General features: G+C 40.1%; 1 protein-coding gene across 10 annotated transcripts; it reads right to left on the reverse strand.

Moving 5' to 3' along the window:
- Positions 1–346: 346 nt before the first annotated feature.
- Positions 347–27,222, reverse strand: SRRM1 (serine and arginine repetitive matrix 1). 10 transcript variants are annotated; one of them, XM_081016785.1, is made up of 19 exons: positions 27,022–27,220; positions 22,053–22,142; positions 21,117–21,239; positions 18,505–18,675; positions 16,643–16,755; positions 15,926–16,126; positions 15,223–15,423; positions 14,261–14,380; positions 11,617–11,888; positions 10,408–10,488; positions 9,762–9,848; positions 7,358–7,502; positions 6,981–7,022; positions 5,192–5,296; positions 4,198–4,656; positions 2,941–3,136; positions 2,402–2,584; positions 1,197–1,324; positions 347–619 (listed from the first exon to the last, which is right to left on the reverse strand). In XM_081016785.1, the coding sequence occupies exons 1-18, from the start codon at positions 27,040–27,042 to the stop codon at positions 1,220–1,222; spliced, it is 2,715 nt and encodes a 904-aa protein (XP_080872911.1). In that variant the 5' UTR covers positions 27,043–27,220; the 3' UTR covers positions 347–619; positions 1,197–1,219. The 10 variants fall into 10 exon arrangements, with proteins under 10 accessions (XP_080872911.1, XP_080872914.1, XP_080872909.1 ...); XM_081016788.1 differs by lacking the exon at positions 1,197–1,324; XM_081016783.1 differs by having other exon boundaries at positions 347–1,324.
- Between the last annotated feature and the right edge of the window lie 225 nt (positions 27,223–27,447).

Consider the following 27,447-nt stretch of genomic DNA (forward strand, 5'->3'; position numbering starts at 1 on the left):
GCCCCTCTGTTAGAAGGGCAATACCCACAGTCACGGGAACTCTAGTGCTCTAGACCAGAGGCAGCATCTGCAAAAGGCTCCATTGCATGAAGGCAAAATGGTGCTGGGCCCTCCAGAGATTTCCCCTATCATTCCTGGCCACAGGCTCTGCTGGCTGTGTCTGATGGGAGTTGGGAGTCCAGCAACATTTGGAGAGCCACAGGTTCCCCATCCCTGCACTTTAGGACCTTCGGGGAAGTTTTTAGCTCAGTGAACAAGATTAGAATCACACACTTTTCTGCAAAATAAGCAAATTTGTTTACTTGAATTTTGAGTGGGGAGAAATTACATACATAAATCACCAAGATCCTTTAAATTTAGAAATTTATTTTGTTTAATCCACAAGCTTTATAATAGCTTTAGTTTTTTAAAAAAACAAAAAACCCCAGTGAGAACATGACAATATCCAAAGTTCAGGCCCTTCAGGCTTTCAGAGATCACAGCTCTGAAAGTTTCACACTATTCCAAAGGACCGCAACAAGACCAAAAAAAAAACCAAAAACCTATGAATGGGGCAACAACAACATTTCACAGAACAAAACTGTATGCCAAACTCTGCTGAGATTGCCGATTATGGAAACTAATTTAAAAAGAAAACAAAGAGGGAGGGGGCGGGAAAGAGAAAAAACAACAACAAATTAAATTCCAGCATTCCAGATAAACATCATTATAAACCCCACTGGCAAGAGCAGCAGGTTACCATGTAGATACCATCCTCAAATACTAATCCCGGTTTTAAGCATAGACAATACAGGCAAACAGAGAAATCTGAGAATTTGCAAGTGTTTCTATGCAATTTCTTTGATAACTGAACAGACCACAAATGGCCTAGGGCAAGAAATCAGATTAGAAACTCCATAAGCATTTGTACAACGGCATTTTAGAGGAACTGTGGGATCTGTAAGCTTTGTTTTAAAACCCTTGAAGGGAAGGGGAGGGAGAGAATTCCTTACTGCATAAGAAAATTCTAGTGAAACCATGTCAACTGTTGAAGGTCACTAGTACACCGTGAATGCTTTTTTGTAATGAAGATCCATGCCTTTTTTTAAACATGAACTTCAACCTAGCAATTATTACAACCAATGTTAAAGTCTAAAGCTCAAACACATTTTAGCAATTTGAAATTGAAGTCTGAGTACAAACCAAACAAAATGTACATTATATCAAATGCTGCTTCAGCCTAAGATGGTGGAGACGCTTGCGCCTTCCTCATTGACCTCAGAGCCTTCTCACGCAGATGCTTTTCCAAGTCATCCAGGTTATCTTCTGCTTCACTCTCAGTCTCCTTAACGCAATGGAAAGTCAGCAATTACTTCTATAGTCACAGAATATGAGCCTGAATTAGATTTGGCCAAAGAGCAGAAACTTGCATGATACAAACAGCAAAATTCCTAGGTTTTTAGACTAACACTATCAACATTAGGAATTCTAGTTTGAGACACTGGAGCTATATATAAAATGGAAAGAAGTATTAATAAGTATCACACTTTAGCAGATTTTGGTGAAGCACAATCTTTTTTGCGTATTGCCTTTAAAACAGGGATGGAGGACCTTTGACCTACCAGATGTTGTAGGGCTACAATTCCCAAAATCCCTGACAATTGGCTATGTTGACCAGGACTAAGAGCAAGAGTTCCACAACATCTTGAATGCCATAGGCTCTCCACCTCTGCTTTACAAAGGTCAAACAAGCATGGCTTCATTCTCATGGTACAGAGCCCCACGGTGTATTACTAGGCCTTGCCTCCGGTGTGCCTCTAGCAAGGATGCCAAACAACCTCCCTCCATTCTGTACTGCTAGTATGAAAACATGCAATTTCCTTCCCTGGGACAGCAGCTACGCTTGCTGGGAAGATCATAGGTTCCTCCTTTCCAGGTTCTCTCATCACAGCTTCCATCTTATGTTTTATATATGAACATATGTTTTATATCAGCATGTTTCAATACTGACAACAGAGCGAGAGAGAGTGTAGATGGACAGTAGTGAAAGGAAGCCTGAGAACAGCAGCTCAAGCCCCAGCCTTGGTCTCTTCAGTTGCTGGCCCTTTTCCATGTAAGAGCCTCATGCAGGCCAGAACTATGCCTCCTTAAGACAAAGGTTCTCAGGGTGCCAAATACGGCAAAAAGCTGATCCCATGCAAGACCACAGCCTGCAAATGCCTGGAGTACACAGCTCGTGGGTATATTCAAACAAAGGTATTCTTGAACCGTACAAGGAAGAATGCAAGCTTTGTGTGCCATTCTATAATAGTTTGTAATCTGATTCCTGAACCCTTAATATTTGAACAATTGTCAGTCAGTTTCCAACCCACCACATTTAATATAGAAAAGTGGTTTATTAATGTTTTGAACAAATATTCACCTTTTGGGGCTCCATATTTTTCTCCTGGTCTTCCTGTGCAGACGTGGTAAAAACAGTCATTGCAGCAGCAACTGCAGCCTTCTCTTTCTTATGCTTCTTATGCTTCTTGTGCTTTTTATCCTTTTTATGCTTCTTATCCTTCTTTTTCTTCTTCTTCTTGCTACCCCCTTCCTGATCAGAATTCTGTAATGTTAAAGCAAATTGTTTTGTGAGTGTTCGCTTTGCTCTATTTATGGAAAGGCGGCATATAAATGTTTTAAATAATGTGAATTTGAACATACACCACAAAGCAATACACTCCTAGACAACTCCCTGACAATGATCACTTGCCTGTATACTGGCAAAAATACAAGCTTTCGCGTTTGAAATTAAAGCAGTAGGAATCCAGTAATAAAAGTAATGGTCAGTCTAGCTTGGTAGAGATTCACAGCTGCATTAGACCCAGCAAACATTGTTTCGGTCAGCGTAAGAGGATGGTTGATTAAGCCACATGCATGAATCGAGAGGTGGCCATCACAGTTGCACTGGAAGATACATACCCTTACTGGTGATGGACTTGGTGTAGGACTTTTAGCCTTCTTTGCAGGTGCTGGTGGCGACCAGTGAGCAGAAGGCGATCGAGATCGAGCAGGAGATGGAGGCACTGGATGTTTCTTGGGAGGTGGCTCAGGAGATCCTGAAACAGACCTGGATGAAGATCCCCTTCTCACAGAATGTGGACTTGGTGTGGAAACCCTTAGGAAAAGAAAATAAATAAATCTTGATTTCCATGCTAAGAATGATGCAATTCAATTGAATATGCAAATACACAAGTTTAGTTTAAATGTTCTCTAAGTGCAGACTTTATCCTACAACTGAAACTTCAAGACCCCTTTCCATTTTTCCGAGATATATCCTTTCATTGCTTTCCAAATGAAATCTCTTTTTAATGTTTATTACAGCTCTAAAACAATTCATTTGAATTTTAAGGTCACAACCAATTTGTACATTTTTATCTCATGTGGACAGAGGTCCCTTGTGACATCTGTATGGTTTGTAGGATTTTTTTAAAAAACAAAATACTGAAATGGTATATGAATATATGTACATAATAAATCATGATCTTTCCCAGAGCGATACTCTTAAATCAAAACTATATTGTTTTGACAGCTGAAATTTTTTTCTTATGTTGGTTAAAATTGAATAAAGATTTATTTTTAAAACTATCAATATTTAGTCAAACTTTTATCTGCCCTTTAAATAACCTCCAAGTTTTCATTTCTATTTTTTAAAAAATTCCAGTATATTAAATTTACTCCATTGCTCTAATTATTCATTTTGTTATTTGCTCTTATACCAGAGGTTCTTGGAGTTTCCCCCCATTTTTTTGTCACCAAGGTATGGTCAGAAACCAACATATTCCCATCCATGTTTTAATATTTGACTGGAATCAAGTATGCTACAGTCGACTGTAGGATCCATTAAGAATTTATATTCTTTTAAAGATTTTGTTACAAATAAAAAACCACCGATGGAACAGATTATAGAAATGCACTGTATCCAACAGGAGTCAGTCTGAGAAGATCTACTCAAATTAACAAACATGACCAACTTAAGTCCATTAATTTCAATGGGTCTTCTCCAGTGTTCTGTCGTGAAATTTCATGTCTAAGTCCTATCAAACAAGTTGGTATTTGGTAGGGAAATTACGCAATACACCTCAGGGTTGGTAATATTCTCAGACATTCCTTAGTGGCCTAGCCGAACTGCTTTTCAAATATCAAAAGCAGCCCTTTGGCTGCCAATGAATTGCTTACTTCTTAGACTTTTTCGGCTCTGGGGTTCTCGAGACTCTTCTGATGGGCCTGGTGCTCGGCGATGGGGAATGCCTTCGCTGGGGAGAAGATGAAGGTCCCCGGCGCAGCAGCGGGGGACTTGCAGAAGGACGGGAAGGCCTAGGCTGTGGTGAAGGAGAATGCCGTTTGTTCTGCAGAGGGGAACGGGCTTCGCGGTTGGACCTGCTGGGCGGAGATCCTTTCCTGTGCTTGGAGGATATTGATGGCGAGCGTCTCTTTGGGGGTGGAGAACTTCTTTGTTTTGGTGGTGGAGAACGGGAGACTCTAAGCTTAGGCTGCGGAGAAGGAGATGCCCTTCGTTTGGGAGGAGGAGAAGCCGTCCTTCTCTTTGGAGGGGGTGAAGGAGAGTATCTTCTTTGTATTGGAGGAGAGTATCTTCTGGGTGTGGGGGAGTGCCGGCGAGGTGGTGGTGATGGAGACCTTAGAAACAAATATGCAAAGTCATTTAAGGGGTACATGAAGGTGTTTCCAAATAATAATAGATAACTGTGTGCACACAGTTTTACTTCGCTATAATTGCCTGTAAATGCCACTGCATAATTAGAAAGCAATACCACCTGCTAGTTACACAATTTTTCTAAATGTTCTATAACATTTTCACTATTTTTTTAAATTTAAATATGCCTATTGAAATAATCTTTGTAAACCACTGTTCCATTCACAAACAAATACCATTGGATGTCATCTCTAACCTTTAATTGTGATCTTATTTATAGGCTGTTTCGGCTGTATTTATTGTTTTAATCTTTTATAAACTTATTGAATCCATTGGCAAGTTAAAAGTTTAAACTAAAGTAAATATATAAATACATTAAGAAGCATCAATAGTTTCATTGCCAATTTCAAAATAATTAATATTGATGCCGCTATCAAATGTTGATGAAAGGCCATTTCTAAGTTAACAGCACACTTTTTATAGAGATGTGTGTTTCATAAGGTAAGTAGCAAGTATTACCTTCGGCGTGGTAATGAAGGTGACCTCCGCCGTCTTGGAGGAGGGGCAGGGGAAGGAGAGCGCCGTCTTCTGGTAGGCAGTGGCGATGGACTGCGCCTCCTCCTACTAAAGGAAGGAGAGAGGGAAGAGGCTCAAGACAGATCCTAGAGAAAGAAGCATACGCACAATAGCCTATGTACAAAGTAGCTTACTGCTGGCCAAGGCAACATCACCCTGCCCTTCAGCTATAATCCCTTTAACAATTGTTGCCACTCAACCATTGGGCTCTTATTAGTCATATTAGTGGTAGTCAGCAAGCACAGAGGACAGGGCTTAAACAAAGCCACATGCCTAGCCTCCTGGGATCACCAGGCAAGTTTTTTTTAAAAAGAGAAAAGAGGGTCAACTAACAACTAGCACAGCCATTTTTGAGCAGACAGGCTAGCAAATTTGTGTGTCTTTGGGGACACACTTTCAATGCTGCTGTAAGGTGACATAGACAGTATGTTCTGCTACTCTCAGGCCCTCTTTCCTCCAACTATGATTCATTTAATTTACAATATAATCCTGTTGTGTTGCTCACGAGAGCAGTGTGTGTGTATGAAAAGCAACAACGCTGACTGATCCACCACATGCTAGTATGCCAACACCAATGCAATTCCCTCAAGGAGCAAAACTGCACTGGCAAAACAGTGACAGACCTTCAACTTAAATGATTCCCTTCCAGGGACAGATATCACAGGTACAGAAGCAACGAGAAGCCTGTTTAGGTGACAACTGAAGTGCATTTAAGCAGGCTTGTCCAAGATTTTAGCTCAGCTCAGTTTCAATATGCATATAAATTTAATGTTATATTGGCCTGCAGCACTTTCCCTTCAAAGGTATATGGTGGAAGTGATAGAGAATTCACTTGCAAGTCACTTGTGCCACTTTTTTTCCTCCACAAACTAGGATCCTCTGATCACCACAAAGGTACATAGTTGGCAACATCCCAAAGTACCCACGTTTCATGGGAAAAAAATTACATAGCTTTCTAAGAGACTTGGGGTGTCTGTAATATTAGAGCAAAGTGAAGCAAAACAAAAAATAAAATAAAATTGTATAAAAATAATCCTCAAATACAAGTACACAATGTTGTGATGAATTGGGGTTTCTTTTGTAACTAGAAGTTTATAACAATGCAGAAGCTGATGTAATCAAAACAGAAACAATCCACTTTCAGTTTTACAGTCTATCCTAAACAAATACTAAAAAAAAAACCCTGAATGCAACCTTTTTAATAACATCATACACTGCTGCTTTCCGCGATGCAGTAAACTCTTTTTAAAAAAAATTAAATAAACTCTATTTTAACTACTTCTGAATATCTATTTGGGAAACACCAAATGTGCATTGCTAGATTGTCATCTTGTTTTATTATCCCATTTTTGTAACTTTATTCTATTTTTCATTTCCTTCATAGCTGAATTTGCGGCAGAGGTGATCAAAGCAGACTTAGGAAAGACTAAGGTGCACCCGGCTCCTTCCTCCACCACCACCTCCCACAGGCTTAGCATCCCCCCGCTTTATTTTTTACATGGTGGGCCTATGTAAGTACTGCCTGCAATATGTTACAGTGCTGCTTTGAATTGTTTTTATTTGATTAATGGAAGCCACACTGGGCTCCTTTCTGGAACAGTGTGTTATAAATTTGAAGTTAATAATAATAATAATAATAGTAGTAGTAGTAGTAGTAGTAGTAGTAAATACAACCTTTCTAGAAAGCCCTTCAAGACTTAATCCTAATTAGCAGATCAACCTGCTAACTGACCTTTTAACAATTGGCAACTGCCACCTCTTTCCCATCTGCATCCTGACAGCAGTGGAGGGGAGGGAAAAAAATTGAGAAGTCAAACATCCCCCAGAGTTACTTGCTAGGATGAATTAGCAATTCTTAGCCCCAAGAAGCTCCCATTAAGAATCCTAATGATAAAAATCAGCCAAAAGTCATTAAAGTAAGTGAAACAACATCGCTAACATGAAACATTAACATATTCATGTTCTGAGTTTGGGATAGGTGCTAAATTTAGTTCTGACTGCAGAAAATGCAAAAGCAAAACAAGCTCCAAATGATATAATAAGGTGCTCAGAAAACAATGGCACATGGACTGCTAGAAGTAAACGCCAGTATAAAACAAATGAAGTTACCGAGGGGAAGAATCTTTCTGCCACTTTCGTGGAGATGGAGAAGGGCTACGGGAATGCGAGTGTCGCCGGCGTCTACCCACTTCACCATTCTTTACGTTTGACTTTTTTGGCCGTTCTTCTTCAGATGATGACGATGAACCAGAATCTGTAAGAAAATGAAAGACTCTTGTTTCTAAAATGCAACACAATAATGACTTTAGAATTAATGATATTATTTTTAAATGACTCTATATAAAGCAGCTAAATTCCGCTAATTTTTCTTTCACAACTTTTCCAATAACCAGTTTAAAAGGAAATCAAACTCTGTGAATAAACCCTTTAAGAATAAAAAAATCAAAATGCAGCAAACTTCTGTAGAATAATTATTAGCAGCTTTACAAATCAATTTGTGCAATTATGTATCTGTGGCTGATTAAAGAGTTTGAAAAAAACAATCTTATGGATTCTGTTTTCAAACATCCTCTCCGCATGGATTCCCAACTCCACTCACATGGCTGTCCTTCTAAAACTGGCATGTTAAGAGATATTAGGAACCAGAAGTAATCTAAGCTGTAAGTATTATATGCTAGCAGGCTTCTCTAAGTTCCCATTCAGTTCACATATAAAGCCTACTTTTATAAGCAACCAGGTGCTATTAGCTCCCAAGGGCAGTGAGCCAACAGTTTTTAAGGATGTGAAAGGAAAAGATTAAATTATTTCAATATAATTTCAATATAGGGCCATACCCATGAGCAATGCAAGCAGAGAGGGAAACACTGTCATCTGGTTAAGATGTAACAATCTCATTCTAACCGACCATGGCTTATTGGTTCTAAAATGAGCACTGAAGCAATGCACTCCCTTTGTGCTTCAAATGAAAGCCTTCAGCTGAACTGGGAAACCCAGTTATATGCTGTGTGAGAGGAGGTAGGGGGGAGCATATGTCCACAGCGCTCAAACTAATAAATCAGTGTATTACTATGATATTGCTGCATCTGCCTATAGCTGATACATTAGCCCAAAATACACTTTTCAAATGCCTACTGAAAGATCTCCAAGGAAACAAAAAAATGCCCTACTAATACTCAACTCGTCACAGAATGGGATAGGGCACTCTCTTGAGCCATTAAAGGCAAACATCAAATACCTTACACCAGCTCCAACAAACCACCTACAACTCTCTAGGAAAGTGCACCTCATATTTTTTAAGAACCAATGATTTAAGAAATAATAAGCCTGAGGTACAGGAGTGTGGGCGCCTGTGGCCCTCCAGAGGTTGCTGGAAATTTGAGTGCCGTAATACCGTATTTACTCGAATCTAATGCTCACCTTTTCTGGCCAAATTACATTGCAAAAATTAAGGTGCACATTAGATTCAATGGCACATTTACAAGCAAATACTTTTGTTGGTTTCAATGTTCTGAAAATTGAGGTGTGCATTAAATTGAGGTGTGAGTAAATGTGGTATCTGGAGGGCCACAGGTACACTACCGCTGCAGTCCTACATCTGTGAATTTTGTGTACTCAGCTGTCTTCCCCACAGATGCCACTCTCTGTTCTAGCACGGGCCTTTTCTCAGCAATAGAAAATTGCACCTCACCCCTACCCCTAAAAACTGCAATGTTCTACAGAGCAAAAGTTTATAGGGTTAAAATCCAGCCTCTTAAATAGAGTCTATGAAGGCTACCACTAATTTCAAATTGCATGAGCTGGTAACAAATATTAAAGGGCTGGGGGATGGTCAGCCTGCTGGCTGAATTTGGCCAGCTAGCCTCTCTTTTGAGGAAGCCATAGCCAACCACACAGCACCTGACATTATATATGACATCAGGTGTGCAGCAGGTAAGGGTGGGGCTTCAAAGGGTCAATTAGGATTTCAAAGTGAGCTTCCAGTTTTTCCTTTCCATCAGCAGTTGGGAGGGTGGTAGTGTGCCTTGCTCAGAGAGGGGAAAGCAGTTTCCCTCCCAGCACTACTCTTTGAAGCTCCAGACACCAGAGGCTCAGAGCAGTTTGGGGCTGTCTGAAAGCCCTTCTCCAGCTGTTTGGAATCTTTGAAGTCCTGACAATTGGGGCTTTAAAGCACAGCACCACCTGTTGTTACTATGGCATCAGGTGATTGACAGGTAGGCAGCCCCCACCTATCAAACTGGGCATGCCACAAGTGGGGAGATAAAGTTCTGGCCCACTGGTCAGAAAAGGTTCCCCACCCCTGAAATACTGGATAGAACCAGAACAGTCCACATAAAGAAATCCAAGTGACTTAGCCAAATTATAGGTTTGCAATAGAAGCCATTTATAACAACTCATATAAGGACATTATTTTTTTTGTACACTTACTTGGGAAGAGGCCCCAATAAACAAGAGGGAGCTTATTTCCAAGTATACATTACAAGGATTCAGTCTGCAAAACTATAAAATACCGTACCAGATGAAGACTGCTGGTTCTGCCTTCTATACTGCCGTCTTTGTTGAACAGAATCTGCAGCTGCCATTTTACCACCTTTGTCTTCTTCTGAAAAGTGTGCAAATTAAAAGAAAAACACATTGAAATATTATATTTACAAGTGTGTTTCATAGGAAGTGTTTTTATACTATGTCAGACCATTGGTCCATCAGAACTGTCTACCCTGACCGGCAGTGGCTCTCCAGTATCTCCCTACCTAGGGATGCCAGCAACTGAACCTTGGACTTTTCTCATGCAAGGCAGGTGCTCTACCACAGAGCTATAGCTCTCCCTCTGTTAACAGTAACAATATGGAATACATTTCATATTCACAGAGCTCAATCTCAGGGCTCTTTCTTAAGACATGGTTCTTTTACGGTGCTTTGGATGTCAAGAGAGTCTAGAGATGATTATGTTTGAACTGCTGTTGCTTTTTCACTCTTTTGGTTATTTTTGCTACATTTTATAGTGTTCTTAAATGGTTAGCCTTTTTTTAATGAGGCATCTTCACATAAAACGGTACACACGGGCACCTAATGCACCAAAGTCACACAAACCACTCCCAATATCACAGAATCTCAAAATAGCTCCGTATTAAAAATGTAAAGACATAAATTGAGGAACTCACCCGATTCTGACAATTCTACTTTTCTAGGTTTCGGTGCTGGTGAGGGAGATTCCCTTTTTTCAATACTTTTACGTTTGGGTGCTGAAAAGAAACAAATAAACAGAATTCTGAGGAAGAGCCAGGAAAATATTGGGTATATATATAGTAACTTATACAGTAGTGTTAATTGCCCTAGGAGCCTTCACAAAGCATATGTGATTCACGCCCGCCCCCCCAAACACCATTCTGGTGCAGATCCAGATTCAACACTAGGAAAGTCACTATCTTTCAGCCTAAACTACCGTATAGGAGTTGCTGGAAGGATGAAATGAGATAAAACTGCGAACAGTCCCAAGTCCCTAGGACAGGGCAGGTAAGACACTTAAATTTAAAAACAAGCCCCAAAACTTGTCAGATAAATCTTCATTAGTGCTCCCTGTAAACAGAATCAGAGAGAGGGAGAGTGTATAAAATGCTCCAACCACATCCACTGTGCTGTAATTTGAAATCAGAACTTACATCTGAGGCCACCACCATTATAGACTAATCTACAATGATTGTATTTTAAAAAATCTTCTAATGGTGGCATTTTTAAACATAAGTGTGGCATAGTACAAGCAAATGAACTGCTACTTAGCCTTTGAAACAGTTACTAAACACTGCCAGCCTGCCACCAACGCTTCCACTGAACTCAATTCTCCAAAAGAAGCAACTGAGGTTGATCCCTGTGCTCAACCCACTCATGCAGGTAGCTGCCCAAGCAAAGGACATATTCCACAGAAGTGGTTTTTCCCCTTCTATCTAGGAGCACCGAAGTGATGTCATGTGAAATAATGCTATTGGCTGCTACTGGTGTGCATGTCAAGTAGTCCTTACAGTAACAAAACCTAAATGTACTTGTCTAGCATGGTATCTACTCCAGCTCTCTTTTGAGCTACATGTGTGGCAATTGTATTGTGCTTAACGTACAGGTGTACCTGGCCAGCAATACATGAAGTTACTGCCTGCCTTTTCTGGCCGTCTAGCCTAGGGGACTGGTTTTGAGCTGGAGAAAACACAGATGCCCCCCTAACATTTTAGTATTTATTATCTCTCTCTCTCTCCACAACCTTTCCACTTTAGACAGGCAGGCGTCTAAGACACGCCACTCATTAGCTACTAAAGAGCTATACAAAGCCCCATACACACAATTAGAGCGGCTTGTAAAAAAATAAATTTACTTCTCTGTACCTGAGGTTCTACTGGGAGAAACTGAGCCTCGGCCTTTTCTTGCACGGTTCGATTGCTGAGGTGTTGGAGATCGGCGGGGCTTTGGGGGTGGGGTTAGGGGTGGTGAAGGGCGGTGCCTTCGCCTAGGAGGACTTGCTGAAGGTGACAGTCTACGTGTCTTACGAGGAGGGCTGGAGACAACTCTCTTAGGTGGTTTCTTTGGTGGAGATCGGGAACGTGAAGAGGAGGAGGAGGAACTACTTCCTGACAAAGATGCTGACGATCGTCTCCTCCTGTAAAATTCAAGTTGACATCAAGTATTCTCTGACTAATCATAATAAGACACTGTAACCAATCTGCATTGTCCTGGTTTCTCAAAGTTCTTACTAGCTTCTACTACAATATTTCCACAAACAGTTGAATAGCACTTTCAATTTAACACATCCAGCAGACCTAACTTAGTAGTTAGTGATGGAAAAGGTTTCAAATGGTTTAGGAGTTGGATGGTCTAGAAGCATTCTTTTTAAAGGACTGAATTTAATGGACTCTTTCATTTAAGAAACTTGTCTCAAAAAAGCCCAATGCAAGGGAATTAAAAAATTTTCTTTCATGTTTGGAAAAAACATCAGTATTGAGAGTTAAATCAGCCAGGTTTCTTTCAGATTACACTTTAAAGAAGGGCCTCTAGAATTCTGCGGCACAATTTGTGGTCAGTTCTGTTGCTATCATGTACCTGCTGACTCCACCTTTGGCTGCAGAATTCCTGAGAACCTGAAAAAAAAGAAACCCTACCCTGAGCAATTTAGTCTTTGGAAGTGATATCACAAAGCTAAACAACTATGCTTGTGTTAAATTTTCAAAAGTTTTTCTAAAGTCCAAGTGCTCAACTATCCAGTCACAAAATTTGCAAAGCAATATTCAAATGTCAGTTTGTCTGTGCACATAACTTTTTGCAACATAATAACATCCTATGAAAAGAATAGCAATGAAGTGAGTGTATGTTAATTCTTTAGGAGCAATGCTTTCAAACGGTATTCTGTAGGAAACAGGGGCTCTTCCCAAAAAGGCATTTGGGATGCTACTACACAACTTCCCTGGAATGTACATTGTCAGGTGTACCTGCTATTCATGCAGTGGTGTGTGGGAGTCATAAAGCCACGGTAAAGGCTTGTAATATTGCAGGGTGCCCCCTGACCTCGGCTGACCAGCACTCTGAGCTTTACAATGTATTGGAATGTATTGGAGTTGTATTTCCTCTGGGCAGTGATGACCTTATATGGTTTGTGGGGGCAATAAAAGCCTTGACCGGATGAGGTAACGTGAGACACTGGCAAACAGCCATGCGGCTGGAGAGAGACAAAGGATAAATAAAGAAGTTTGCAGGAGGAGAGGGGAGTTCGAAGGGAGCTGCTCCTACCATCATGAAAATATTGCTGGCTCTCAGTGTCATAATTTTATGCTAAACTTCGCCACTTTGTAACGGCTGGCTCCGACAGTGGTGACAGGGTCCAACAGGTCTGGTCAGTGCCCAACATAAATTATGTGCCCTAAAACATGTCCCAGAATCCTCTGCAAATGCACAGAATTCCATGAAAGAAAAACGGTGGACAAGTTACTGTGAAACAAGCTCCCCCATGTTTTAGGATGTTTAAGTACAGTCTGTGGAAAGCAAAGGCTTCTTAGGAGGGTCAACCTTATCAAGAAATGGTATAAAAGTAAATATATCTGTCCTATTTGAATCCTAAAACATTTTACTTTTGCAACTGACAACCCCTACACTGACTCTTTGAAAGTACAGTCTCAAAAATAGTTCAGAAACAAATACACTTTCTAAGAGACCCCGGCCTGGTGGAACACTCTCTCACAAGAGACCAGGCGCTGTGGGATTTGACATCTTTCCGCAGGGCCTGCAAGACGGAGCTGTTCCGCCAGACCTTTAGTCAGGGTTAAGTCTGATTCTTCTTTCTGTATAAGAACAAGCATTAAAGAGGCCTCCTAGCCCGCTCACAGGTCCTTTATAAGACCAGTGGTAACAGCTGGCCCGGGAGAATATTAACCACTCTCAATTTTATCCGTGGACGGCCATCCGTCCAGATTTCAATTTGCTCTGAACTAATTTTAAGATGTATTTTAATTAATTGGTTGCCTGTTTTTATGTTCTTTGTACACTGTGTTAGTTTGGTGATGTTAGGTGCCCTGAGTCCGGCTCCTGCCAGGGTACAAATAAAAAATTATTATTATTATTATTATTATTATTATTATTATTATTATCATCATCATTGTGTCAACCTATGCTGAGCACTGGATATATTATTTAAAAAGACAGGCCATGGAGAATTGTAGAAATGACAGCGTTCAGTTTCCCTTGATGCAACTTTCATGGTATTTTATTTTATTTATTTATCTCTTCCTACTGAGGAAGTCAGGATGTAGACAAAACAGTCTCTTATTTTTATTTAAGTCTCTTATTTCTCTGTATATCTTTCGTCCTGAACACCAAGAGGAAAGTATTTCATGACCAGTTTCAGACCAAATAGGAGACTGTTTCTGACTCTCATCTCCTTAGATTGAAGGGGGGGGGGGAATGAACTGAAGCAACTAAAACATTACTATTGATACATCCCTTAAATATAGGTGACTACCGTCTCACAGGAGATCTACTTACCGTCTCACAGGAGATCTACTCCTTCTGTGTCTGGGTGGAGGTGGAATGCGTCTTGGCGGGGTTCTTCTCCGAGGAGATGGGCGTCGTCTTGGGCTAGGCCGCCTTCTTGGTGAGTAAGACCTATCAATTCATGAAAATTCAGATACTAAATTTATTGATTTTCAAGGCCAAAGCTTTGCCAACTCTCCAACTGAAGGGAGTTCCTTATCAGTGGAGCCACACTCACTTAGTATATTGCTGCTATAAAACTTGGAGCAGGACTGACCTTCTGTTTTGTCTCAGTGTAACAGGAAGATTGCAAACACCTGTGTAATTACACTGCCATTTACCCCTCTGGAAGCAGCACCCCTGCTGCTTTGTTGCTGCAGGAAAGCTGACAACAGATACCTGAATGCTCAATGGTGAGAAAGGGTCCTTCCTCAAAGCTATGCATTCTACTGAGATGGTCATGGAGAATGCCTGTGCCACTGCAGTACTGATGCAACAACATATAACAGTTTATTATTCCTAAGGTTAAAGTAGTATTTGGTGTAGTAAAGGAGCAGGAGCTCTTCACATCTATGTCAGTCAAAATGTCTTTCTCTGGAAGCACCCAGCATGCCCTGGAAAGTCTCAGTACACAGGCCACAGAAGACCAATCAAGAGCTGAAGGAGACCTGTGTGTAAGCAGCAAAGCAATTGCTCTCTATGTCCTGTACTAGCCCTGCATGGATAACTATTAAGTCCTAATTCATATTTACAAGAGTGGGGGCTGTTTTGACATGGTGTGATCACAGGCTGTTCCCATGACCACACCCATGAAGAAACAACATGGAATGGTCCAAACTCTAAGAAATGATAAGAGGACAATGAGGAGGAGGAATGCTTTACCATTTTTTCATCCGAACTGGATGAGGTAGATGTAACTTAAAAAGAACACATATGCTGCCCAGCAGGGCAAAAACACCTTCCAACCCTCTAACCTGGATCGTGATCTATGACGCCTTCTTGGTCTTGAATGAGATGCAGACCGTGAGCGAGACTTTGACCTTGACTTGGATCGAGAAGGAGTCCTTTGACGATTCTTTTCCTTTTCCTTCTCCCTTTCCTTCTTTGAAATTCTTTCTGGAGATGGCTCCTTGGTATCTGGCACAGGCTCAATTTTGGGGACTTTCAAAATATCACTGTTGAAATACATTTTTAAGATTAAACCAGAGATTACAATTGGAGGGGGGGGGGCTTTAGATAATTTAAGGGTGCAATCTGCAACACTTAACAGACACATGGCAGGTAATTCTAGAAGACACCCTTTCTGTTAGCTAAGAATTCTGAACCAAAACAGTATGTCCAGTGTTCTATGAAGAAGAGATTTGTTTAAGGCACTTGCACGCCAAAAGCATCAACTCCCGATTGGTAGATTATGCCTCAGACAAAGCTCCTGGCACCTTCCATTCCCATGTTCAATCTTACATTTTCACATTTCTGTAGTATTGTTAGGTTATGTCCAACATGTATTCAAAAAGTAATGAAAGAAAGCCAGAATGATGAACAAATAACTAAATAAAATTGGTGTAGAATTACAGCTTTCTCAATTATATTCACTACTCCACATGACATCGAATATCACGTTTCAGAGTAATATGAGAACAAAACTAGAAAGGAAAACTTCTCAACAAGTAGATATACCTAGTAGATGTGGCCTCCTGGATCAATGTTTCTTTTATTTTGATTGAAGGTTCTGGCTCAGGAGTCTCTTCTTTCTTTTCTGGTGCAGGAGTAACACTACGACTCTTTGTTTTATGGTGTGGGGATCGGGAATGGCTGTGTTTTCTCTCTTTCCTGATAGGGGATGAGCGTCTTCTAGGGGAAGGAGACCTTGATTTGCGCCTAGGACAAAGTCAATTTATATTCAAGTTTCTTGTGGAATTTGAAAAATATATTAATATCCAATCCAATTATCCTTCTCACTCTTGCTACCTGCTTATAATTTAACTTTGCTGTCTGAAACAGCATTTATATACTGTCACTTTCATTTCAAGTAATAAACCCATCTTTTTTTAAATTCTTCTTGCGTGTGAGCTTCTGGTGAGCGCAAGGTTGAGGGTAAACGTTTATTAGTAACAAATGCACACATTATAGCTCTAGCAAAAAGATCCTGAAGATCTCAGCTTAATATTGGGAGTTTGCATAGATGATACATGGGCCATGGACACAAATGTAGGTTCAAATGTACACCTTGTAGCACTGTTAACTGGGGAAAATAAAATGCTTTAGCCAGAGCATTTAGACTTCAAATACTAAAAGATTCCCAAGAAAATTTAACTAATAGAGCTGCTCTACCACAGCTTCAACACATGCAAGAGTCATTTGGAAAATAACAACACACACACATTTAAGTAATACCTTCTAGGACTTCGGGATCTGTCCCTCTTTTCTCTATTTTCTTTATCTTCCTTGTCTCTCTTATCCTTGTCTTCATCTTGTTTCTTCATGGAAGCCAATTTTTCCTGTTCAATCTGAAATAAACATTAATGTGCCCTTAATTCAGAAGCATGGGCTGAGAAGAAAATGTTGAATCCACTGAAAGAATAAATATTAACACCATACACATCGATATAGAGTGTTCTTTATATAGTGTGTTCTGAATGCTTCAAATGCATTATCTTGTCTTTACAACCACCCAATAAGGTAACCAAATATTTTCCTCAAAATGCAGAAGCAAGTGGCTTGTCTAAAGTCATCTGGTGAGGTCAAAGCAAAAACAAACAAACAAACAAACAAACAAACAAACAAACAAAAAACTGGTCTGGAGACTTGTGAATTCATTGTTCTATGAATAAGCCGCTATGCTACTATGCTAGCTCAGGTACATTTACATCAAGAATAACACAGATAACACAAATGCATTCAAACCAGGAGGCTCAAAGAGGAAAACCACTAAGACAAATTACACAATGACATGAACATTAGCAGAGAGTGAAGTGTCTCTGCCACTCAGTAGATTACTAGAAGCCATAGTTAAAACTGGCTGGTTAGGCATGGTAAGTGGATAGGTGCTAACTTTGAAACCCCACGTCAACCATAAAATCTCATAATGCTAAACTGAATTAGTATATCAAATATTAAAATCATTTGTATAAGCCCAACTTCTGGTGTATTTTATTTCTAGAGTCACCTGATAATTAATATGCTGCTACTATGATGTAAAACATTTAAAGCACTAACAGGATAGAATAGACTGCACACACTTTGTTCTGCGTTTGGGGAAAACAGCTGACAATGGTAGGACAGTGGAAGGACAAATTATTTACAATCAAGATCAGACACTGTAAAACGCTGATTTATTATTCCAAACACTTGGGGTAGCAGAACTTGAGCTTTTAATGCCTTCAGAAAACTGAAGATAGATATAATGTGATGAGCCATGCCACACTATGAACCTGAGAAGGGTGTTTGCCATTGTTGCTCTTTCTAAATAGTTAAATACTATGCAATTCTGGGAGCTAAAAAATAAGTGCCTTGAGTGCAGAAACTCAAAAAGGAGTCATTCTTCAGAGTAGAAGTGAGCACGACACCAAGTCCACAACTTTCACCAGGGTTATGTTCTGGGCATCACACCTAAATCCAAAGTCATGTCTAGTCAAAACACAATGGGTTCAATGATTCAAATACATTTTTCCCAGAACCCCGCCCCATTTTTATTATTATTTGCCATGCACATAAAGCTGACTGCACACAAGTTAAATGCGCATAGGTTGTGGGCTTACTGTACACAGCAGATGATTTGACCACCTTTTTGCCGGGAACACCAATTATGTGTACAAATCAATACCATGTTCACATTTCCACACGTGATCTTTCGTACTCACATCTTTAATAAAACAAACACTCACAAGAACTCATCTTTCTGTAAAAGGAAATAACTGTTCACCATGTAACAGAGTTGGTGAACTGAACAGTTTTAAACTTGTACTGATTATTGTATTAATATTACACTTAGGCTGCAATTCTAACCCAGCTTACCTGGGAGTAAGCCCAACTAAATTCAAAAGAACTTACTTATGAGTAGTTATCGTTAGGGCTCTCACTCTTAATATCTAGAGTTAACACAGTTTCTGTTCAATTCCTGTTTTTGTTCAAGCCCTGCTTTTGATTTAGAAAATTCTCAATTTATGTAAGATGCTCTGTGGTTTGTCCAGAGACATTTTACAAGTTCATATTTGAATAGGGATTTGAACCCATCAACTAGCATTGCTGAAATTTACCTGTCTCTGTTTTATTTCTTCTTTCTTCAGCTCCAGGAAAGCAGATGGAATACCAGCAATGTTTTCTTGTGCACTTAACAGTAGTGGCCACAGTTCTCCCATGAACTCTCTAGCATTTTTCCCATTCAAGAACCCAGTCAGGTTGATTTGCATCATTTTGGAATCTGGATTCTGCAAAGAGATGTGACAGGAAGAAATACAGGTTATTTGAAAAAACCAAACTCAGATAAGTCATTTTAATTTTCACAATCTTCTACCATGGGGCTACAGTATATTAAACTCATTACTAGTTTTTAAAACTTGCCCTAAAAGTTGCTCAGTAACATAGCCCTAACAGTTTACCAATTTTCTCTCGTCATACCATTTACATTCAAAATGGCCTGTTAATCCTTTGTAGATTTCATACGCATTTTGGTCTCTGCAGCCGCTACAGCTGTGGGGCATGAATTTAGTATAGCAGCATCATAATAGTTAATATAAGTTTCTTTGTAGTTAACTTTCTAAACATCCTTCCCCAATAGACTTTGGTACTGCTGCTTGAAAATCTTTTGTTTTGTTTTGGTTTTGTTTACCGTAATCCGTATAATGGACAGAAGCTGTATATTTATTTAACATTACAGAATCATCATCTACAATAACCCTGCTGTGTCCTGCTGTGAAAACTGAACAAAAGTTTATGCATGCATTCTCTTACTTTCATCAGCAAACTAGACTAAGCCTTCACTGACACGTTTATGGAATGAAAGCTGCCATATCTGGTTTTTATGACATTTATGCAATGCCCACAAAGGATTAAGAGGTCAAGTTTGGCTCACAGTATAAGTGGGCACTTTATTTCTAACATTGTTGGTCAAAGCAACAAGGTCCATATAACAAGCACAGCTCAACAGCACAAAGCAAGTACAGATTCCAGGTGTCTTCAGTTTCTTCTTGGAACTTTGGGGGGTTTGGAATCGCCAAGTCCCCTGTAGAGAAAGATGTTCCCTTGGCTTGCTTCCGACTCCCTACTGCAACTCAACCACCTTGAGTTTAATGTTATATCATTTATCTAAATTGCAAAAGACGAACAAGCAATAATGAGTACACAACCACAAAAAGGAAAAAAATTGTTTTTTTTTAATTCTAAAGTTTAAATCATGCTTTGTACAAAGGGGAACTAAAACTGAATATCTAGGTTTTATTACACTAATACATGTTAGCAAGCTACTTCCCATTATACATTCTTACTTTATTTAGCTGATCCCTTAAATTTTCCTCCCCACTTACGATTTCTATGCAAGTACATAAACGATTCCAAATATGGCTGTTTTAACAAATAAAATCTTACATTCAAAATACACCATGACCTTTTTTTAAAACAGCAATACCTTTCTCAGTTGAAATGTCAACTGTTCAGTCAAATCATAAAGATGAATTCTTTGGAAGAAAGATTGAGCATAATGTATATTAGCACAAGAGTATTTCTGCCATTAGTTCAGAGAAAATACTGTACTGACTCTTGGGATGCAGTGGCAGATTGTTTAAGATAAAAGACTGAGTTTATCATGAACTCAGTTTCATTTTTGAAGTTCATGTTACAGTGGTACCTCGCAAGACGAAAAATGCGCAAGATGAAAGAGTTTTCCGTTTTTTGAGTCATTCCGCAAGACGAATTTCCCTATGGGCTTGCTTCGCAAGAAACGTCTTGCGAGTTTGTTTCCTTTTTCTTAAAGCTGTTAAGCCGTTAATAGCCGCTAAGCCGTGCTTCGCAAGACAAAAAAACCGCAAGACGAAGAGACTCGTGGAACGGATTAATTTCGTCTTGCGAGGCACCACTGTACCCAACTGGTAACTGTTTAGCTGTATTCCAGTGGTGCAATTCAGTTCCATTAACTTAAGATGGGTGTCTTGCCACTAATTTCAGTGGAAGGTGGCTTACACTTATAAGGTTTTGTCTTTAGCAACCTGAAGCATATTTTTACTGTAATTAATATATCACCCCTCCATCCCTACTGAACACAGCCATAGTTCTATACAGAGTAGGTTTCCACTGAACGCCTCTTACCAATTTAGAACTGCACCTTATGCTTTACATTTAATCTGATCTAATTCACAACAATTTCAAGAGCAGTGTAAAGCTTTGCCCAATGGCTTTCTGCTGGATGCTTTGTCAGTCTTTGGTTCGGCCACTTTACACAACTCACCTCCAAACACACACTGCATCATCAAGGGAGTTGGTCAGAGCGACATTGGACACTCACTCTGCTGTGACCTAATAAGGTGATGGTGCTATACTTCAGACGCAAGGAATAACTTCCATTTTGGTTCAGGCCTTTTAAATCATAAATCACATCATCATTAGAAAATTGCTGTCAAAGTAGCTTAACACGTAACAGCAAAATCAACACAGTAAGTCTGATTTTTCACCTGAGTAGTTTTGCAAACTATGCACCTTCACTAAAACTGTCAACCTTAACAAAATGTTTTACAAGTTGAATTTATTCACAATATACATTGTAACAAAACCCCTCCTAATTCCATCAACTGTTTTTGATAGAAAAAATTCAGTTTTGGCAGAATAATAATGCAATACATTTACAAATGTGTAAATACAACCACAGCAAAATCATTACCTTCACTTCCAACTGGTTGAATATAAATTCAATTACTACATCATCTTCAAATCCAAGGATTTCCGTTACTCTTTTTGTTATCCATGGCTTGATTACTTCCAGGTTTACTTTGCTCATGTCCACCTACATTGATCAACCAAAAACATGAATTATATTTAATGCTAACATTTCTTTTGTTCAGTCACTTAAGACTTCTGGTCTCCAACTAGCAGTCAAATACCACAGGTTTTTCATGCCACAGCAATACACACAAGCACAGCAAGCAATAGCAGTGCTTGCACACATTAGTTTTCTAGTTTATCAGTAGAAGGTATTAGCTTGATACTTCATTGAAACAGAGCATTCTCTATCACTTTAAAGTATCACTGAAGCACCACCATATGGTCAACCATATGCCTGAATTCAAGCTGCTGATTCAAAGGAAGAATCAGGAGTGCACTTAAAGAGTGTGTTCCTGATGCTTCTTCATTTTAGTTTTGCCGTGACATTTCTTGTGCCTCGTGCCACTTAGAACATCAGGTGTGGGACAAGTGGACACGGACTGCCCAAAACGGCTTGGGCCCACTAGTGATCTAACAAAGCTAGTGGCAGCCCCCGTTTTCCTGAGAAACCATGATTTAAAGACTGCAGTTGAAATGGTTTATTCAACAGCGAATCTGTCTTTGGACTCCAGGCATGAAACTATTCAGAGTTCTTTGCAATGGGGTGGAAGCCTTGACTGAAAAATGACACAACTTCGTGTTTGTATCCCAACATAAATTCTCCATTAGCTTTAAAAACTTATTCTATTTAAAGTGCAAGACAACAAGTTATTCTTAATGCTCTATTAGCTTTAGCTCAGTTAGTTAAATTCAAAAAGCATCTTCTGTATTTATTAAGTTTTGTTTTTTTTTTTGAATTCCATATCACTCTCCAAATACAACAAACTGAACATACTTTCTTTTCTAGACATTCTGCAAATTTCAGTTGCTTTAGTAGCTTCTTCTGTTTGTTGCTGAAGCGGTTGTCCTGTTCTGCGCTAGTTCCCTGCAAGAATAAAACAACTGAGTAAATTTTAAATACAGTTAACTAATTTAATAAAATACAGTTAACTAATTTAACTAATCAAAGATATTTCTCGATGCTAACTTATTGAGGGCCACAGGTTTCTCATCTTTGCTGTAAGATTTATTACCATCCACGACTCAATTCTCAACAGCAGAAGAATGGCATTAAACCTTAAAATGCTCCAACAATTCTACAATCTCCACATGCAATCCTACATGCCACAAACTTTAGAAAACTGTATAGCTGCCAAGCAATCTCTCAAATAATTTCCAGTCAACATTAGAAAGCAACTTAAAAATATTTCACATCACTAGCTTTTAAAATATCTTAAGACTATAAATAGGATTTGACAGGTGAGCTATCAAGTAATGGGGATTCGAGCTTCATATGAATTACTCAGAAGGTTAACATCATTCAATGCTGATATTTTATATATAGAAAATGGAAGCAGCAGGAGGAGATGGGAGAGTTTGCCACATTCCTAATAAAAGAGAAACCTGTTAATGGACTAATTCAGAAACCTGTTAATGGACCAATTCACTATGACAGAAAGCTGACCAAAAAGAGAAATCCCATTATCACTGGGCCTTATCTTTCTTGCACCATATGTTCTGACAGTAGCCATGTCCTATTGGGATCACATACACCCTTTAAAGTGTACAAAGATACAGGGGGAAATCCAGTATTATTCTTAGTTTTAGTACATGTTCACTGGTTTCAATGGGTCTCTTCACTCATGGTTCGTTTCAAAATGCCTTGTTAAACATTAGAAAATAGATTTTACTGATACCACATTTTTAAAAAAGAATTGCCACTGGGTACTTTTCCATTCATTATAATAGGATCCCTTAGTAAGTAAAATGCAATTAAAAAAAAAACAACAACCTGAAGGGGATGAGGAAAGAGATGAAAAACCACAATACAACTGACCACATGCTAACAAGTATGTACATGGAGTATGAAGCGGTTCAGCCTTTACAAATATTTCCAATAACTGCTATGATTTACAGCAACCCCAATGGTTTGGTGGGTGGGAGGGTTAAAAACTGAGTTTTGTATCCAATGTTAGGTCATACTCAGAACCATTTAAATTAATGGAAATCTTAGGTCAGTTAATTTCAATGAATCTACACTCAGCAAAACTTAGCTGGTTACAAACCACAGTCCAATTATTTTGCAGACCACAGAAGCTAACAATACTTGCATGCATGCCTTTAAAAGCTATATGCAGAACAGGTAACTGTTGAAAAACTCTTAATTCAGAGAGTAGATGTTTTATTACAATGTGGTTAGATAACATAAAAGCTGGCTGCTTATTATTCCCTCTCTTGGAACAGAGCCACTACTATTACCAGGTGCTCTGGTATGTTGCTCTATGATTAGCAAAACGTATCTCAGACTAGGACATAAGGATTAATCGTTCACCAGTGACCATCTAGGTACCATGCAAATATTTTGTGCAATGCTAGGAGGTGTAGCCATCATCAAAAGAGCGCTTCGACCTTCCTTTTAACATTCTGGGCTTGCTTGAATTGCCAAACACAACAGGTCATAACATCCTGTCCAATCAGAATATCAATTACAGCAGCAGAAAAATCCAAGGATAAAAAAAAGATACTGGGCACAACACCAAGTAGATATGGTTCCCAAAATTTCAAGGAAGCTCTTTATCAAACAAAATATTTAATCTTAATGAAACATGATAGGAAAAGCTTACAGTAGCTGGATTGGTGAGGAAGCTTTTCATTCGCAAAATGTGCTCAAAAACATGTCACCTTCTGGGACTTTTTGGAATGTGTTTTCCATTTAAAAAGGAATTTTGTGCCTGCTCAAAGACTTTACAGATACAAGCTGTACTGTTCACATAAGTTATTTTTTAGAACTTAATGGGCACCCCAGCCCTAAGTGTTCCTAAGTTTCTACCACTATCATGCTTTCTTTAGAAAGCAAGAGCTATTTTCCTGATTCCTTGTGATATGATTCCCACTTTTTGTTAACCAAAAGTCTGGAACTCTATGTGTGGAGTTTCTTTTCATAGGAAAAAGTATTCTAAAAAGCCCAGGGTGAAATGTTCCCAAGCATATTCACAATTCCTTTATTTTATGAATGAAATACTCTCTCACTAGTCCAGATACTGTGTAAATATATTTATTTATCTATTTCATAGGAGAGGCTATATTTTATGACTTATTTGTGAGGGAAAAGACTGGATGCAGCTGCAGGGCAATAGTTACCTGGCAACAAGGTCCATGCATATGTGACTCCTGTAGAACTTGAAAGTAACCACTATCAAATGACCCCATGATGCACTAAAAGACCAACTGCCACTTACACAACAAGAACACTGTTATGTAATACTGTATTTGATTATGGCCAAAGAATCAGTGGTCAAGTATCTGGTCAGTATGACAATATTTGATCAGACAACTGACTGACTCCTCAAACCTAGCACCAGAATGCCTTTAACACCTCAAAAAGTAGAACAAAAAATTTTACTAGTAGAGACCAAGATTCCCTCCCCCAACACCATCTAAGGGCCGTGTAAGAATATCACAAAGTCCAAAGAAAGTCAGTGAATAGTGTCGGCCTAGGGACTGGGAATCTGGGGGGAAATTCCAACTCAGCCATAAAATTCACTGGCTGACATCTCTCAGCCTAAGCTGAGCTCACAGGGTTGTTGTCAGGATAAATGAACAGAGCAACACATGCCACCTTGAACTCTGTGAAATAAAGGCAAGATATAAATAAAATAATCATTATGATGATGTAGTATCAGAGCCTCTATAATGTACTGTAGAATGTATACAACAGTACCTTAGGGTCATTTTTTACTCTAGTTTACCAAGCTAGGGAGCAGGCATCAGTGCAGTTTGTCCACGAACTCATGCTGCCTTTACTACAGGTTGGTCACCTAACATTATGTAACAGGACTGCTGTTATACCCTAAGGCTAATGTTTTCAAAAGTTTCTGGGGACTTTTATAAAATTTCTTCATTTTTTGGAAATGTTTATATACTGCTTTTCATCATATCAGATTTCAGGGTAGTGAGCCTTCAGGTGATTGGAATTTTTCTATAATAAGATGCGTCACTACTGATATGTTCCTGAAATTCAACTGCATGGAAGTGGTTTCACATACAAAGGCTCTACTGCAATCAACCTGATATTGGAAGACTCTCCACAAATCTGAAAACAACTGATTTGGGTGCTTATTACACAAACCTTCCACTGCTCACCAAAAAGACAAACTAAAGCAAAAAAGTTTACCCCACACATTTGTATACTTGTGTTTTGTCTGTTCTCTTGCAACACAGGAAACAGAAAAGGAACTCATCTGCTGCTGCATAGTGGAATTATCACTTGGATTTTAAGAAATGGACTTGCATTTTGGTCCCGAATCAAGATTAGGGATTTCCTCAGACTAAATATGTTAAAGTAGTGTTTTGTTACTACCAAAGTACCGCGCTTGTGTCTCTTAACTGAGTTCTGCACAGGACATTCACAGATATCCCTTTCACTTCACATAATTTTTGGCCCTATTTCCACCATCCTCATTTAGATGCACGGTATTTCAATAAGCTTGTGAAAATTAGGTATGCAGATGTACATGTGTGTACAAGAAGCATCTACTCCTAGAAGAATTAGCAGAGACTACAGAGCAGGGATTCAGATTCAAGTAGGTAGCCGTGTTGGTCTGACGCAGTCAAAATTTATAAAAAAATTGTCCAGTAGCACCTTAGAGACCAACTAAGTTTGTTCTTGGTATAAGCTTTCGTGTGCATGCACACTTCTTCAGATCTGAAGAATGTACACGAAAGCTTATACCAAGAACAAACTTAGTTGGTCTCTAAGGTGCTACTGGACAATTTTTTTATGTACTGTATTTCGAGAGCAGGGATGAGGAACTTGTGGCCCTACAAATGTTATCAGACTGTAACTCCCATCAACCTCTGCCAGCATGGTCAATAGTCAAAAACGGTGGGAGCTGGAATCCAGCAACATCTGGAAAGCCGCTTGTTCTGCACCGCTAGTCCAGAGCAAAAAATGTACACATTCGTATCCTGTACTTAAATGTATGCAATGTTTTCCATATCTATCTTAACTCTTCCTATTTATGAGTCTAACAAAACAAGTTCTATCAAGTCCACAAAAATAAAAAGTGCATAAAAAGCCCTCCAAAATCGACCGAACAAAAGCAGGGTGGGCTTTGGGCGGGGAGGAAGGAGATGAGGGAGGTAAACGAGGGAACAGGCTGGATATTGAGGCTTCAGAAACGTATTGACCAACCGTGTGTATCAGAATGAAAGGGACGATTCGTCCTCAAAGCTATTAATGGAGGAAGGGACGATTATTAACACCACCGAGAACTAAACCTAAGGGTGCAGGTTTAGGGTGCATGTGGGATGAGTTAATTTAAAAGGTACGGGGAGGCCCAGGCGCCTCGGGGCCCTTCGCTTCCTCCTTCCTGTGGGCGGGCGACGGCTTCGAGGCAGCGGAGACAAAAAGGAAAACCCACGAGAAGAACGACGGCTTCGGGGGCGGATGAGGAGGAATAAAGAGGCAGACAGGATGGACAAAAAAGGGGGGCCAGCGCGTGAGGAGGAAGAATCCCCCCTCCGTTCGCCCCCCACCTTCGCGTTTCTGCCTCGCGCTGGAAAGGAGCCGCGCGCCGCCGCCATTTTCTCCGCCTCGGCTCCACACACGGGGAGGGGAAGAGAAAGGGCCGGCCTGGCTCGCGTCAGGCGGGGGTCCGGGGACGGAGGGCACGGGCGACCCCCTACGCCGCCCTCCCTCCAGCCGCCGCCTCTTCCCCGTCCCTCCCGCCGCCGTTGCTTTTCACCCCGGCCTCAGCACTTACGCGGAAGAATCCCGCGTCCATCTTGACTCCTCCTGCCTGGCCGCAGAGAGCGCTGCTCCGTCTCCCGACATGCACCGCGCGGCAGACGCGCGAGAGCCCGTCCTTCTCCGCTGCCCCCTCGCCCCCACCTCCTCTGGCTTAGTGAATCATCCTCCTTGCCGTCGCCGATCTCGTCACTTCGCGCGGGAATCAGGGGAGGGAAAGCAGCGGGCGGAGTCCCGTGACGCCTTCGGGAAAAAAGAGGCGGGCCCGAGGGAGGGGAAAGCGAGGGAAAAAGAGAGAGACGGGCAGCTCAGCCAACGATCACCTCTCGTTTTAACCGGCATACCCAATCGTAGGGAGGGGAGAGGGTGGCGTCGTTGCAGTTCAGCCAATCAAGCGCTTTCTGCTGGAAGGGGCGGAGGAAGGTTGCCGCGGTCAGAAGAG

Source organism: Podarcis pityusensis (assembly GCF_964106645.2).
Source record: "Podarcis pityusensis genome assembly, chromosome: 8".
Taxonomy (NCBI): domain Eukaryota; kingdom Metazoa; phylum Chordata; class Lepidosauria; order Squamata; family Lacertidae; genus Podarcis; species Podarcis pityusensis.

What these genes read in the sequence shown, in the direction of transcription:
- SRRM1 (XM_081016785.1), bottom strand. Translation starts at nt 27,042, where the DNA reads ATGGACGCGGGATTCTTCCGC. An exon ending in TCAACCAGTTGGAAGTGAAG is followed by an intron (nt 18,676 to 21,116) that starts GTAATGATTTTG and finishes ATCTCTTTGCAG; the next exon opens with AATCCAGATTCCAAAATGAT. An exon ending in TTCTCCCAGTAGAACCTCAG is followed by an intron (nt 10,489 to 11,616) that starts GTACAGAGAAGT and finishes GTTTCTTTTCAG; the next exon opens with CACCCAAACGTAAAAGTATT.